This window comes from Amblyomma maculatum, chromosome 9 (genome assembly GCF_055883805.1).
Source record: "Amblyomma maculatum isolate TAMU_Amacu chromosome 9, ASM5588380v1, whole genome shotgun sequence".
Lineage (NCBI taxonomy): Eukaryota > Metazoa > Arthropoda > Arachnida > Ixodida > Ixodidae > Amblyomma > Amblyomma maculatum.
The window spans coordinates 79361909-79375926 of record NC_139352.1 but is presented as its reverse complement, the minus strand read 5'-3'; the positions used below and the strand labels follow the sequence as shown (position 1 = coordinate 79375926).

General features: G+C 43.6%; 1 protein-coding gene across 3 annotated transcripts in view; it reads right to left on the bottom strand.

Moving 5' to 3' along the window:
• The window catches only part of LOC146179546 (uncharacterized), a 214980-nt gene extending 203078 nt beyond the window's left edge, over nt 1–11902 (bottom strand). For all 3 annotated transcript variants that reach the window (XM_084579198.1, XM_084579200.1, XM_084579199.1), the window contains exons 1-3: nt 11679–11902; nt 4171–4241; nt 3093–3165 (exon numbers count right to left, since the gene is read on the bottom strand). In XM_084579198.1, coding sequence (XP_084435324.1) covers nt 3093–3165; nt 4171–4241; nt 11679–11770 — 236 coding nt within the window. In that variant the 5' untranslated portion in view covers nt 11771–11902. The remainder of the gene's footprint in view (nt 1–3092; nt 3166–4170; nt 4242–11678) is intronic.
• Nucleotides 11903–14018: the final 2116 nt, after the last annotated feature.

The window sequence follows — 14018 nt, the reverse complement described above, 5'->3', positions numbered from 1 at the left end:
AACTAGTGCAATAGAGCAACGTCAATAAAGAAACTATTGTTTTACATTCCAGGAGCAGTTCTCTAGAAGATAAAATCCTCACATCCAATGGAAAAGGATAGCTATAGTTCTTGATGCGAAATACGCAACCAACATTACGATGCGCATATGTTGCATTAGGTCGTATCATTCTTTCCACCGAGTGGGACTTTTATTTGTGATGAGGACGGCTGTTCTTGGGTGCAAGATAATGCTGGTGTGCCCTGCTTAGAAAGCAAGGAGGCCGTGCTCTTCTTCTATGTATACCTTAACAGCAAGCATTTATATGAAAGTAAAGAATAAAAGATAAATTGGTTTATAGGAAAATAGGGTGGCAGCAGATGTCACACTTTCTTCATGGGCACCTGATATAGGCGTCACGGAAGCGACGCGGTACCGACAGGAACGTGAATGATTATTTCATGCATGGTGGCGCCGTCACGTAGATGCTCACAGGCTTGGCGGTCTTGGGACTTCTGAATATCCATTCACGAAAGCTTAATTCTTGGTAACCATGTACGCCAAATTATGAAGCTGGGATAGTTCGTTAGTTTAGCATAAATTAAAATCCCGCGCAGAGCAGAACAAAGAGAAGAGAGCGCTCTTGCTGAGTGGCTTCCCCCTGTCATGTTGTGTACGTGATTTTCAGTTATGCTACACCATGTTTACATCTGAGCGCGTCAGCTGGGTAATGCGGCACAGAAAATATTTATTCGCAGTTTATATGCACATTTAAAATCAATTCTATGGCTCTTCCTCAACGTTATGTGTTCGCTCAGAAAGTAATGCAGATATTAGTGAAAAAAAAAACTAAGATTTTAAAACTTTTCTGCCTAATTATGAACTAGTATCGCTCCCACAAACCACGACTCAGTAATCACATTTTTTTTTTATTGACGGTGGGATACCCAAGTATCTCGAGATTGCGTGGACAAATTTTTAAACACTGCAGTTTACGTTCAAAACATGCCTTGATGGATATCCATTTCTACTCCGTTTCTATTTTTATCCACTTCTATATACCCACAGTTTTCCTTAAAAGTTACGTCTGTACTTACTGTGCGGTAATCGATAAATATAGACGAACTTCAGTTTGCTCATATCGTCCCTTTATAAGAGAATTCTGCAGGTACCTAAAACGTTTGGAGCACAAGAAGCAAATGGCAATATAAAGGTTTCTAATGGCCCCACGCTTATTCTCCTTTGCTTCTTCCGTCTGTCTTTGATGTTGATAACGCGTTTCAAAGATCCATAATCTGTCCTTCCAAAAGCAACCAGAGCCCCACGTTTATTCTCCTTTGCTTCTTCCGTCTGTCTTTGACGTTGAAAACGCGTTTCAAAGATCCATAAGCTGTCCTTCCAAAAGCAACCAGAGCACCAACCACTGTTGCTATTTCCGTAGCGATAAAACCACGGAAGAGCAGAAAAATGTTTCCACTATAAAATAACCGGCTTCCGTCAGCTGGATTTCCTCCGTATTGCCATGCCTTTCCCGCAGATATGGCGTATCCGCACGTCGGAAACCGAGTCGATGTGAACGTTCTTTCACACACACTCACGCCTACGTACGCTACCGGTTTCGCTTTTGCCACGACTGCACTCGGCGCCCGCTTCTGTCAAGCACGGCTAGACATATTTCATACCCGCGTTAGCTCACTGTCTTTGATTTCAAGATGAGAAAAAAAAAAACGTTTTTTGTTGTTGCAAGCTCAATTGAGGCTCACAAAGGCGCATTTTGTTTTTTTTTTTTCCATAGTCGGCAACCACTCACTTATACTTTTTCATCCTGGATCTTCCCTAACTTACTTCTATTTTCCGATTTTGTAAAACGTTCTATTGACTACCTCGCGGCTCGATTTGCTAAAAAAAATGTGTGCCTAGAATGAACCAATGGTTTCACTCTGCACAGCCCAGGCGAGTATGATCGTTGCATTAGGGGCTTTAGCTACCGAAGGCTTTTGCCATACGTGAATGCTAACTTACATGACAGGTGGCATCTCTTCGTTTCCCGTTGACTGCTTCGCTCCTTAGAACTTCGTATTCACTCTCCACCTTGGAGTTCTTGTCTTTTTTTTTTTTTTTGCCTATCGGAGGAATGTAACGTACTGCGATGTTGCCAGAATCCGGGACCCCCCCTCCTGCATCCTGACCCATTCCATTGAACTGAGTTGAGTTGTTGTATGCTACAGGTGGGATTAACTAAACTCAACTTCCATCCCAATCCGGCCCCCTGGCCACCTATGCGGAAAGACAACAACACTTGCGACTATCTGGAAGAAAATGTCCGCCCCCTGCGAAGGGCTCGACTGAAGTAGAAAAGGTTCGTCTACGAAGCCTACAAAACAGTGCGTATACAACAGCTCGTACGACTTCATCACATCATGTTGGGTCCTTCAACCCGAAATGCATGTAATAAGCGCAGATGGCTGACCTGCACCGTACGATGTGGATCTGTCGAGCCAACTGAAAGTCTCACAATGACTGCGCCAGCTATAGTGAGGTGTGCGGATGTCCTGTGCACATTGCTCCTTGGAGACAAACGAGCCCTCGTGGGCTGAGCCTGGACAAACGTGGCAGCCACGTTCATACCGGACTAGAGACTTCATCCAACAATCACCCCATGATTTGAAAAAAAAATCGTTTCTTTTTTCCTCCAAAACTGTTTTTGATAAGTACGCAAATTCTGAACAGGAGTTTCGTTTACTAATATTAGTCAAGAGCTCTGGTACCAAAGTCAAAGTTTGTGACAGGTGTACACTTGTTGATGATGTGGCTGAACCTGTTTACACGCGTTGCTTTGATTGCCCATTGCACCACCCCTAAAGAAGCATATATATATATATCAATTTACGACTTGCTGTGCCTCGTAAAAAGATACCTTTTACAAGATATTGTAAGCGCTACCAGGCAAGAATTGATAAACGAACTTTAACGACGTCTGTAGACCGGCATGCCCCAATTATAGCAAAATTATTGCTTTAATCCGAGAGACAGAAATCGAGGTCACTTTTCAAACAATGAATTTTGTACTTCCTCCATAATAATAAAAAAAGAAGAAAGAAATGTCTACTCACATGCTGCCTGGCTTCATCTGGCATTTCGTGGACGCCGCATTTGGATTGGGTGGCTTGTCACACCATGCGCTAGCTACAGAAAATGAACATAGCGAGAACATGTTAGAATAGAAGAAATGCTCAAATTGTAGTAAACAACATTTGCAATGCAAACTGGTGAGGGACCGATAATATTATTTGAAAATTAACACTACTAGCCAATCCTCTAAAATTGAAATGTTGGTTGTCATTGTGTAGCACCTCTACTATTGCGATTGGTCAAGGGAAAGCGAAGGCAGACAAAACCTGCCCTAGCCATCTGTTTGTCCCTTATCTCATGGCCTCCGCGTGAAGAAAGGCCAAGAAAAAAAAAAAGAAAGAAGAATGTTCAGAAGACGCGAACAAAGTCAACAGAGATGAAGGGGCTGATTAGATTTTAAATCAACATTTCCATAAGATGACCTGCTTTTGGTCAAAATATACTCGTGTTGAAGCTTTGGCTAAAAAAGCTGTGGTTTTCCCTCAATCCTTGTTGATTTTAATCTTGCCTCTTTTTGACTTCGTTTGATAAGTTGGTCAAGATGCTGAGCGATTGAAATGTGCAACTTTTGAAGGCCACCGCACACAGAGGAGGAGTTTGGGCCAAATGAAACTATAGAACGGCGAGACCAAACGAACCTCGGTCAACGAGATATGGTGGGCAAGAGATCACAGTTAAGGATCTCAAATTTTATATCTATAGCCACACCTTTGACGGTCGTTATTGAAAACAGCTGAAATCAAGTATATTTTGCAGAGAATCGCGGCTATATTTATCACAGAAAATTTGCACTTGGTTTTGCGAGAACAGCCATTCAAACAAGTTTCGTCGTTACAGCTGGTGGCTAATAATAGCAGTTCAGCTGATATGACAACAGTTTTCGATGGTCCTAATATAAGTTGATTCTGAAGATAAAAGTCAAGGGCCATAAATGACATAAACAAGTAAGTATAGAGGACAGGCAATAGCGTTCACTTCCACTTTATCGCATTTTCATGTAATGACGTGTGTTGTAGCAGTGACCACGCGGTAAACTTCGAGAAAGCACTAAATAATTACCGTTTTTTCTCATTTCCAGCCTTTCCATGACAGGGCTCTTGACGCCCGGGCCGTAGATGTTCGTTTTAATGCTGGAAAAGAAACAAATATCATGCTGTTATCAAGAGGCGCAAGAGACCCGCATTATTTATTTTCGTTGTGGCTTATTTAGTACGTTTCCTGAATATATCTATACTTACCAGAAAGGCAACCGAGATGCTGCGGAAGTTTATTGCTCGCGCTCAAGCACAGAAGTGCAAGGGAGTTTAGATACCTTATTCGAATTGCCCCCCCCCCCCCCACCCCCACCCCCACCCGTTCGGAAAAACGTGGACGGAGGTACAATGATTCATTTCTCCTGTTGTTCTGCCTACAACACATACTGCGTTGTATCATATAGGAGTCAAATATTCAAATATTAATGGCCGTTAAGTGTATTAAACAAAGAAATTAGCAGTTCGCAGTCACAAGAATTCATCATGCATCAAGTAAAGCCTATTTAGACGTTTTCCTACACCACTACAGATTTAAGTTTTGGATTATTGCCCGCCAAGCGAAATTTGAAACGTCCTCATCCCGGCATTCCTGAGATTTATGTTGGATGCTTTAACAAATTCGTTTAGACAATTCCACCTGTTCTCTCTCCGGATTACATTCATAAAACTATAAGGTCCTTTTTTAGAATGATAATTCTTTGGTACTTCTTTCGCCCGCATGGATTGATCATCTGTCGGCTTTGTGTCCTCTCAACCTGACTCGACTCAAGAAGATACTTCTCTTGGCACCAGCATTCAAGGAAATAGCTGTCCTGTTCTTGGTTTTCTACAAATACAGTTTTGCTTTCTCTCATCCCAAGTATTTTAAGCGTGCCAGAATATTATGGAATAAAACGGCAGGACAAGCAAGAACCACTCATATTCAAAAGCAGACAATCTTCTTAAGTCGCCTCCCACGCCATGTCTCGTGACTGCTCTTCAGCAGCGAGAGAAAGCGGATCTTAAGGGTATTACGCCAAAGAGGTTTTGTCTCCGGTACATTCTTTGCCCCTAAGCTCTGTTACTGCAGATTAATGAAGCGCCTTCACCCGAGATGTGAAAGCTTCTCTAATCCCGGCCGACTCTCTTAGCCTAGAGCGAGGCGGGAGTGTCGTTCTTTTTTAGACTAATCTTAAAGCGCATACAGCGATAAAGTTGAGAGCATAGAAAGAGGCACGCAGTTTTCTTTTCATTTCGGATACGAAGGAGAGAGAAGCAGAAGTCTGGCGCACATTTTAGCTGGAACATTGTTTGCACACATGGGAAATCAACTATAGATAAAGATGCTGGCATGGGCACAAGCTGAGCTTTCCTTGACGACCGTAATTAATGCCACATAATGCCATCCTCTATACAAAAGATGCAACTGAAAGGAAATATTTTTAACTTGTCATTTTGAGAAATTTTAAAATGCGCGGCGATATTGTGCTCGAACAAAATAAAAAATATTCTCCGAACACATTTCTTGAATAGAAAATGGGACCGAAAAAATGCCTCGAGTGCTCACGTCGGCCTGTTCCGCTACAATGAAAAGACGCTGCGGCGTGCACAGCATCCCAGGTTCCTGCGGTGATTCCGAGTTTCAAGCGTTACTCTGTTCATGGTTACGTACAGCCACAAAAACTAAAAGTGTCTGAAGGTTTTTTGGGTTTCTAATGGCAAGCTGAAGATTGCATTACACGTGGTATGACAAAGTTACTTTCTGAATTATACAAATGGAATCACATTTCGCAGGAGCTCGAAATGCATGAGATCAATTCATGTTTTGCACACGTGAAAGCCGACAGTGGAGGTAGAAGTTCTTTCTTGTTACTAGCGGAGCTAACATGATGAAGGAGGGGGGAGGGCGGTAGTGGGGGGGGGGGGGGCGGAGAGCCACTAGTGCAACCAATGGAAAGAGATTGAAGTTGGTCTCACCAACGAAGTGGGTCTCACCAAAGATCCACTAGAGTGAATAACGTGAGGTCTTTATAAATTATTCAATACACTGAAGTTTCGGCAGGTTCACAGACAGGACAGTCCGTGTTTGCTATAAGTCAAAGGCGGAATTATTATGAGGTTATTGAGGGCGATCCCCAAGACTGGCATGAGGTTTTTGAGACTGTCCGTCGAGACAAGATTAAGATTATTGCGGGGTGCTAGCTAGGTTAGTACTTCCTGCCGTTTTCGACCTTAGTCCTCCAGGCCTTTGATGACACGCCAGAGAGACAGAGAGAGAGAGAGAGAGAAAGAAGGAGCGAGAAGAAAGCGAAATGCACAGTCAACGAAAACAGACTCGCATAGCGCTGACTAAAGAATATAGAGCACTTCTGCATTCCTTTAGTCAGACTTCATGCGGGAATGTCAACTAGTCCAAAGGATCTGTTTTCATCGTGCATAAATAAATTCGCAATGAAAGAGATATGAACTCTGAAAATAACAAACGGGGTCAATCCCTGACAGTTTTCTCATACTCCTGAACAACCTGCAAAAAGATAAACATATTTACCGGCATCTTTAGGTTGGTTCGTAGCATCAATGCTGTCAAACGCAAATCTCAATGAATTCTCCAAATATGCGTAATAGCAGACACACTCATAAAAATACTTCAGAAAAGACTTGTTTCTCACACTGTCAAGTTGTCAAGCCTAAAAGTGACGCTGACTGACAATGTTTCTAGCTGGCTGCAGTATCCGTTTCCCTCTTTTCATCAGTATTCGTCAAGATAAACGGATATTTGATAGACAACTGTTCCCGACCCCAGCCCTCACCACGGAGCCAAACGTTTCAGAAGCTGCTTCATGGAATCAGTCGCCTAAGATGAATTAATTCCTCCGCTCTCACACATCCCTGGAGTTCAGTATTCCTGTGTAATGAGACGAGAGGAATGTTTGCAGAAATTTTTATTTATGATGAATTTTATCGGAGTGGAAGCACGACATGTTACATGTGGCCTTAATATTGAGCCCAGGTGACCACCTCTGATATTCCTGGAGCAAAATCTCCATGCAGGTCGGCAAAAAAGTGATTGATATGAAAACCATTATAATTATAGCTGCAATTTGAACTTCGAGCCAAGCGCTGCTGTGTTTTTATTTTTCTCAACGACAGTTCACAAACAGAAAACTAATTTGCCTATCGCGTTATCAGTAGGAGCTTTTTACTTTGTCACCCGGACCCTTTTGCAACACTTCTATCAGTTGCCCGCCCACGATGTCTTAGTGTGTACAACTCGTAAATCCAGAATATTCAGAATGCCACCTGAAGTATACTGCATCACCGCCCGCCTACGCTCTTTTAAGTAGCTGTCTGTAACGTTGTTCTGAAACAAAAAAAAAAAACTGCAGATACTGCCTGATGTCTGTTACCGCACGGAGTAGAAGATCTTCAAGTTTCTGATCATCAGCTGAGCAGAATTGCATTAGTTTTAATAAGTCAGAGGAAACCAATAATTGTTCGTATATAATACCCAAATCACACGAACACACAGCAGCTGAAGTTCTTTCAACTCCTGTGAGCCAAGATCGACTGTATTCAGATGGAGATGCGTGCCGAGTTACACAACAGCAATTTAAGAAAGGAATTTTCGCGAGGTTCCTAGATTCAATCTAAAGTTCGCTCATCTCCCTCGAGCAGGCGAAGGCAATGCTCTTCATCTTAGTGACAGTTGCTTCTGAATTTTGAGGTTAAGCGTTAGCGTTTATATTATTTTAATAGAAAGTATAATATTTTACCTCGACACATTATACATATAAACTATATAATCCCGAATAAATTGTTCTAAGTAAGAGAGGGAGAAAATAGAATAGAAAGGCTAAGGTCCACACTGAAAGTAGGAGCAGATTGTGGTCAACCAAGCCCACAAAAAGCGCTGTATTAGTAAAGTTGAGTGCAAAGAATTTTCATTTTGAAAGAAAAAACCTTTATAAATTTAGATGTTCGAGAAAAGTAGGTAAAACATCTGAGACGTTCTCAACTGAATCGTGTATGCGCATGTACAATGTGATCAGCGTGTACTGTGCCCCTCTCGAAAGCTTGTGGTTGGCCGTGTGAAACAGCGACAACTCCATTTGGGAGGAACTCTCTAATGGTCCATTATAGGAAGGAAGTTCGAGAGAGTTGCGATTTACTCGTGTGACATTAAGACACATATACAACTCGAATGACTGGTGAATTACAGGACCATGATACACCACGCTGTCACTGCTGCATGTATAATCTATCCACGTGGTATGGTCCCTTGTCCTCTTATAATCTATCCACGTGGTATGGTCCCTTTCACCCACTGCATCCGTTACATGTGGGTTGGTTAAAACCCCATTCTGGAGCATTGTCACTCAATTCGCTTTAAAGCATCTTCCGCACTCTCATTCACTGCTCAGGTTTTTTCGTATCTGTGTCTTCGACTTCTTCACGGTTTTGTCACCATACGTAGAAACGTTATCGCTACTATGAGGCGCTTTCTCTAGATTGTCGCCGGAAAACTCACATCCGATTAAGCGCTCAGCTACTGGCATGTGGTAGCGATAAATGTTCCAGCACGCTGAGCGCCTTGATAACAGGAGGACGCCCCGGCGATAAAGGAGCGGTAGTGTCCAAGGACGTATTTCCGAATATCAATAAAGCTGCGTGGACGTATGAGGAATGATTTCTGAGAAGGCACATGGAGTCCTAAATTCTCACACAGCTCGCAGTGTCGTTGTTAACAGACAGAGTCTTTGTATTTCGAAGCAAGACTCGATTATGGTTGCAGGAATATTTTAATAATCATGATATTGAGGACATGAACAGAACGACAAAATAAATTGCTAGATGCAGGAGACAAGGGAGCGTGCTACCTTTGATCTCTTTTAGAGCGTTAGCTCTTCTGCTCAGCTGCGCCAAGGTCGCGTTATTCCGGGAATTGTAAACAAATGGCGGTCGCTATGGAAACGGCGTGACTCCATCTCAAAACAACAGCGCATACCACGTGAAGAAAAGGCGAGGTAACTGTCACACTTCTGGATGGTCACTTGACCGCGCGGTAAGGAAAGGCAGTAAGGAGGGATGTAAGAATAAAAAGAGCTACTGTAATGGAGGCCTAGCGAATTCTTTCGACGACCTGGAAATCATTAACGTGTACAGACATTGTTGTTGTTATTGCGACTGTAGGAAGGAGGAAAAGAAAATGCACGGGCGTGCTACTGGCTTTGTAGCTGAGCCACCTCCGCTGCCTCGCACAGACTGAAGAGAGAAAGTAGAGAAGAAAGGGAAAAGAAGAGGGAGTGAAGACACGTGTCGAAACAGCCGTCGTCCACCACCGAAGCGATGGCGGGTGCAATGACGGCCTACAACAGACACAAATCTGGTAGGAGGCAACCCCTGCCGCAATTAAGCGGCAGTGATCTACCTGTCCCAGCCTTGCAGTGCAAGGAGCAGCCACCCTCCTCCCATTGCACAGACATCACAGAACACACGGATGCCTTTGCGTTCCTCGCGGCTGCAGCGGTCGCGTTCGAACACGGGGGCGTATGAAATGATGTCAGTGCAGATTAAAGATCCTCGGATGGTCGAAATTATCCTGGAGCCCTCGACAGGCAGCTGATGAAGCGAAAGCTTCACTACGCTAGGTAGAGCCACGCTTTGTGTGTTATAAAATTTGACCTTCAAGTGACCTTGGCAGATACTACGCCTTTCCTTTCTTATAAGCCAACTTACAATTGAAGCGACAACTTGACCATACTAGGTAGAGCCGGACTACGCGCAGCGCTTAATTTGGTCTTCAAGTGATATTGACCTAATTAAGTGTGGGTGTCCACGATGCCATGGTGTCCGCCCTAAAGTCTAACTCGCTTTCCTTTTCCCAAAACCTAGCTCGTAATGAAATTTTGAAAAATGATTCGGGTGTGCAATAAGGAGCCAGCAGGTTGGCTACTCCTGGCCCTGATAGGGCTGGGACAGGTAGGTCACAGCCGCCTGCGGCGGGGCTAGCCTGCCAGCGAATTTTATCTGTTGCAGGCCGTAATCGCACCCGCCGCTGCTTCTGTGGTGGACGACGGCTGTTGTTGCGGCGCGCGTCTTCTCTCCGCACGAGGCAGCGAAGGTCGCTCAGCTACAGAGCCAGTAGCAGGCCTGTGCATTTTCGTTTCCTTCTTCCTACAGCCACAACAACAAATGATTCAACAGCGTTTATTTTTCTTTTGACTTATCATATGCACCTGCGTAGTAATGAGCAGCTTTATGATCTTCATGCATTCAGAAAGCATTGTTACCTAACTTTATGAATGGTTTTCGTTAAGGTGCGCCTCAGTATTTGGAATTTCTGCAGTGAAATGACCATTAGAGTTGACACTTCTGAAGTTCAGATCTTATCTACAATTCTCACATTGCCTGTGCATGATATGGTTACTTCCCTTCCATTTGAATTTCTTTTCTGTAGATTATTCGAAGACGTTTGGTTGATATGATGTCAAATAATATTTGGAGCTGGACCGAAGACAAATGCATCTCAAGAGATATAAAATGTTTTCTGTTGCCATCCCAGTAGAGCACGCTTATATTGCAGGGTTGAACAGGAGAAAAGGAGCACATTTCTCAAATACCGTTGTGCAGAAAGGATTTGGCCTTGCTACTTCAACAATTTGATTTATCAGAGAAATGTCATTTTTGTAGCACGGTTGCGTGGAACCAATCGAAAGAAAAGCGCGTTATGTCAAAACTGGTATGTCAATGCCATCTGGGCCCCTTAAAAATGTCGGTAGGCCTGGAGGACGACATGCTGAAGACTAACAGAAAAGAATGGCAATCTCCTGTACTAATGCTACTTAATCAGAATGCCCGGCGTAGCTTTGAGGCATTCTCAGTTCGAACATTCCGGGCATTTGGCAATTCCTTGAGTGGATATTGCGACTTCGGCAGTAAGGCGGTCTTAAGTATGCATAAAGACAACTTTCGTGTTTTCAACACACATGTATGCAGCTACGTAAGCACATTTCCAGTCCAGCTGGAGTAAAAACTGTCGAAGTTCAGACGGTTACGTGATGCATGATTTTCTTTTTTAACATTGCTGTGGAATTATGCAAAATTGGTAAATTTGTGCCATGTTGAAGGAATCCTGGCGAAAACAGATAATGTATATTAGTCTTCAATAAACTTAGTGTACTGCACCCTGCTATACCCTCAAGAAACTCATAGAATCGAACGTTGTTTCCAAAGCTGAGCGTTTTTTGGAGTCGCATAACCCAAAATGCTAACATAGGACTGCCCGTATATCATGCAGTGTGCAAGGATCTATTTATTTTAATGCGCACCTACGAGATGAAATACATATCTGAAATGAAAGCCTGCTGTCGCTAGAAAGCGTTCTATTCGCTGCAATACCTTCTAATTTATACCCTAAATAAAGCAACAATCGTTGTTCATCATTGATGAAACTTGGTCTACAATACAAATGACGGCCTCTATCAAGAATTTGAGAAATAAAGTAAAAGGCAAGCATTAGGTACACTGCTTTCTTCCGTCCTCTGAGACGCTTACCCCTTCCTGGCCTCGGTACCGGCAAAGGTGACGCTGGTCAAGACAAGGATGACCCCAATGGACAGCCGTCCAGGGACGGCAGCCGCCGCCATGTCTCCCCAGAAGCGTGCACACTCTGCTACTCGATCCCAACACCGCAGGACAACAGGCCTCCAGTGAAGAGCTGTCCCGAAGTACAACCTCCCCGAGAGAAGCCCGGGGCTCAAATGCAGCAAGGTCGAGGCCGGCGGCACGTCTTCTACTACCGTCGCCTCCGACGATCACGTGTCAAGACGTCGTCGTCCGCGGTTGTCGTCATCGTCGTAACAACCACTCTCTCTGTCTTGCCCTTCCTTTCGCTTTTGTTTCCTCTCACTGATGTACCGTACGCGTTTTAACGCTATATGCAATCCTGGAGCGTTTTTTGAGCATGATGGCTGCAACGGGTGCTCGCCTATCGGCCCCTTTTCATGTTTCCTGCGGGAGACCATAATGAGCGGCAGGGACAGCCGACTTCCTTCGAGCGGATGCGGATCTCGACGCCTATCGCGACTTGAGAACGGCTCTGTCGTTGCACACGCTAGCTTGTTCGCTCGCAGAAGCGCGAGTAAGAAAGTTAGCCCTCGATGGCGGTTGTTTTTTTTACCCCACACGCCGTGCAGTATGTTTTCGCATAGATCTGAGATCGAAATGAGCGAGTTGCTTAACCCGCGACCAAACACTCGCCTGGTAAACTGCGGCTGAGATAAAACACCCAGATTGTAACCCGTATGTAGATCCTGGAGTGAATGATACTCGCCAAGCAACTCGACTGCTAAGAAATTTCAAGTTCCTTTCTGGCCCCTTTTTATGTCCCGAATGCTAAAATTTACTTTGCGAGTGTTTTAAAATGTGCATCGTCTCATTCAAAATTTGCGTGAGAAGAATTTGATTTCTTGCAAGAGCTTTGGCGCTGGTCGGACCTAGACAACATGGTTCAAATTTTGTAAAGAACCTAACTGTGTTTATCCACATTGAATATAAGAGCTAGAAAACAGTCTGCTTGTCACTAAGGGCAATCTCATAGACTGCGAAGTCCTTTTCAATATGGTGAAATATACAAACAGAAAGCATCAAACTATGTCCTTTTTTTTTTCTAAAGACCAAAGTTTGTGGTTTCTTTTTTATTTTGTTCAAAGTGTCAAGATGAGCAAGCAGATTTTAGTCCTACCGTTCTTTCTGGATAGCTTTAGAAATATAGAAAAACTAGTGTTATTTTCAACATTTTCCTCCTGTCTTTAAATACAAGATCGAGAACTTCTAAAGCACTGCCGCTTAGGGCATCTGGTCATTTCGCTGCTATCTAACCGCAAATATTCAACTCCCATTCACTCACTTTTCATTAAAATTGATAGGCCGTTCCTAATTGCTTTATTTAATAATTAGGAAAAGCAAATATCGTAGAGAAGACAATCACGATAGTGGCCAGTGTGTTTTGGTTAGTCAAATCTTTAAAGAACAAATCGGTGGGTCTACTTTGAATGAATAATTTTGCGTTATGAAAAAAAAAAAAAAAAAAAAACAGAAGCCCCAACGGAGGGGCTTGAACAGTTTTCAAAACCGGTGCAATTTCTTCCTACTAAATCTCACTATCAATGCGCGACTAGCTTAACATATACTCGTGGAAACGGTACGGCTCCTATAACACACATACGCGCAGGAGTGAAAGCTTAATTAATATCAGCAATTGATGTCAAACAAGTTGAGGGACACAAAGCACCGCTTCCAATGGTGTTACGCGACGGCACCACTAATAGCACACGTCTGCCCACTCACTTTCTGTATCCTCGTTCGCGTCTATTCGATTTGCTACTCGCTCATTGACAAACCATTTATTATGTCCTCTCTACTATCTCATACATACTTTTTAGCATAAGTCCGTAAGTTTCCACCTGGGGTTCTTTAACGTGCACTGACGTCGCAATGCAAGGCGCCCGTGTGCTGTGCAATGTCAGTGCACGTTAAAGAACCCCAGGTGGTCGAAATTTCCGGAGTCCTCCACTATGGCATCTCTCATAGCCTGAGTCGCTTTGGGACGTTAAACCCCACAAAACAAACCAAACCAAACGTAAGTTTCCACATTATATGTGACCGCACGATATAGACATAAATCCCTGTTTTTAGCATGTCCAACGAAGTTTCGATTGCTGGCAAATTATAATGTACGATACAATAGATGCTCAAATGAATGAGTTACTGATTAGGCGCATGACAGAATTCATGTACAAGGTCGTCCACTCTTAGTTGGAACAAGCATGCTTACTTCACAGCTCCGAGGCGGCCGCAGATCGAAGCAACGCGGCGCAGACTCAAAGCGACCAG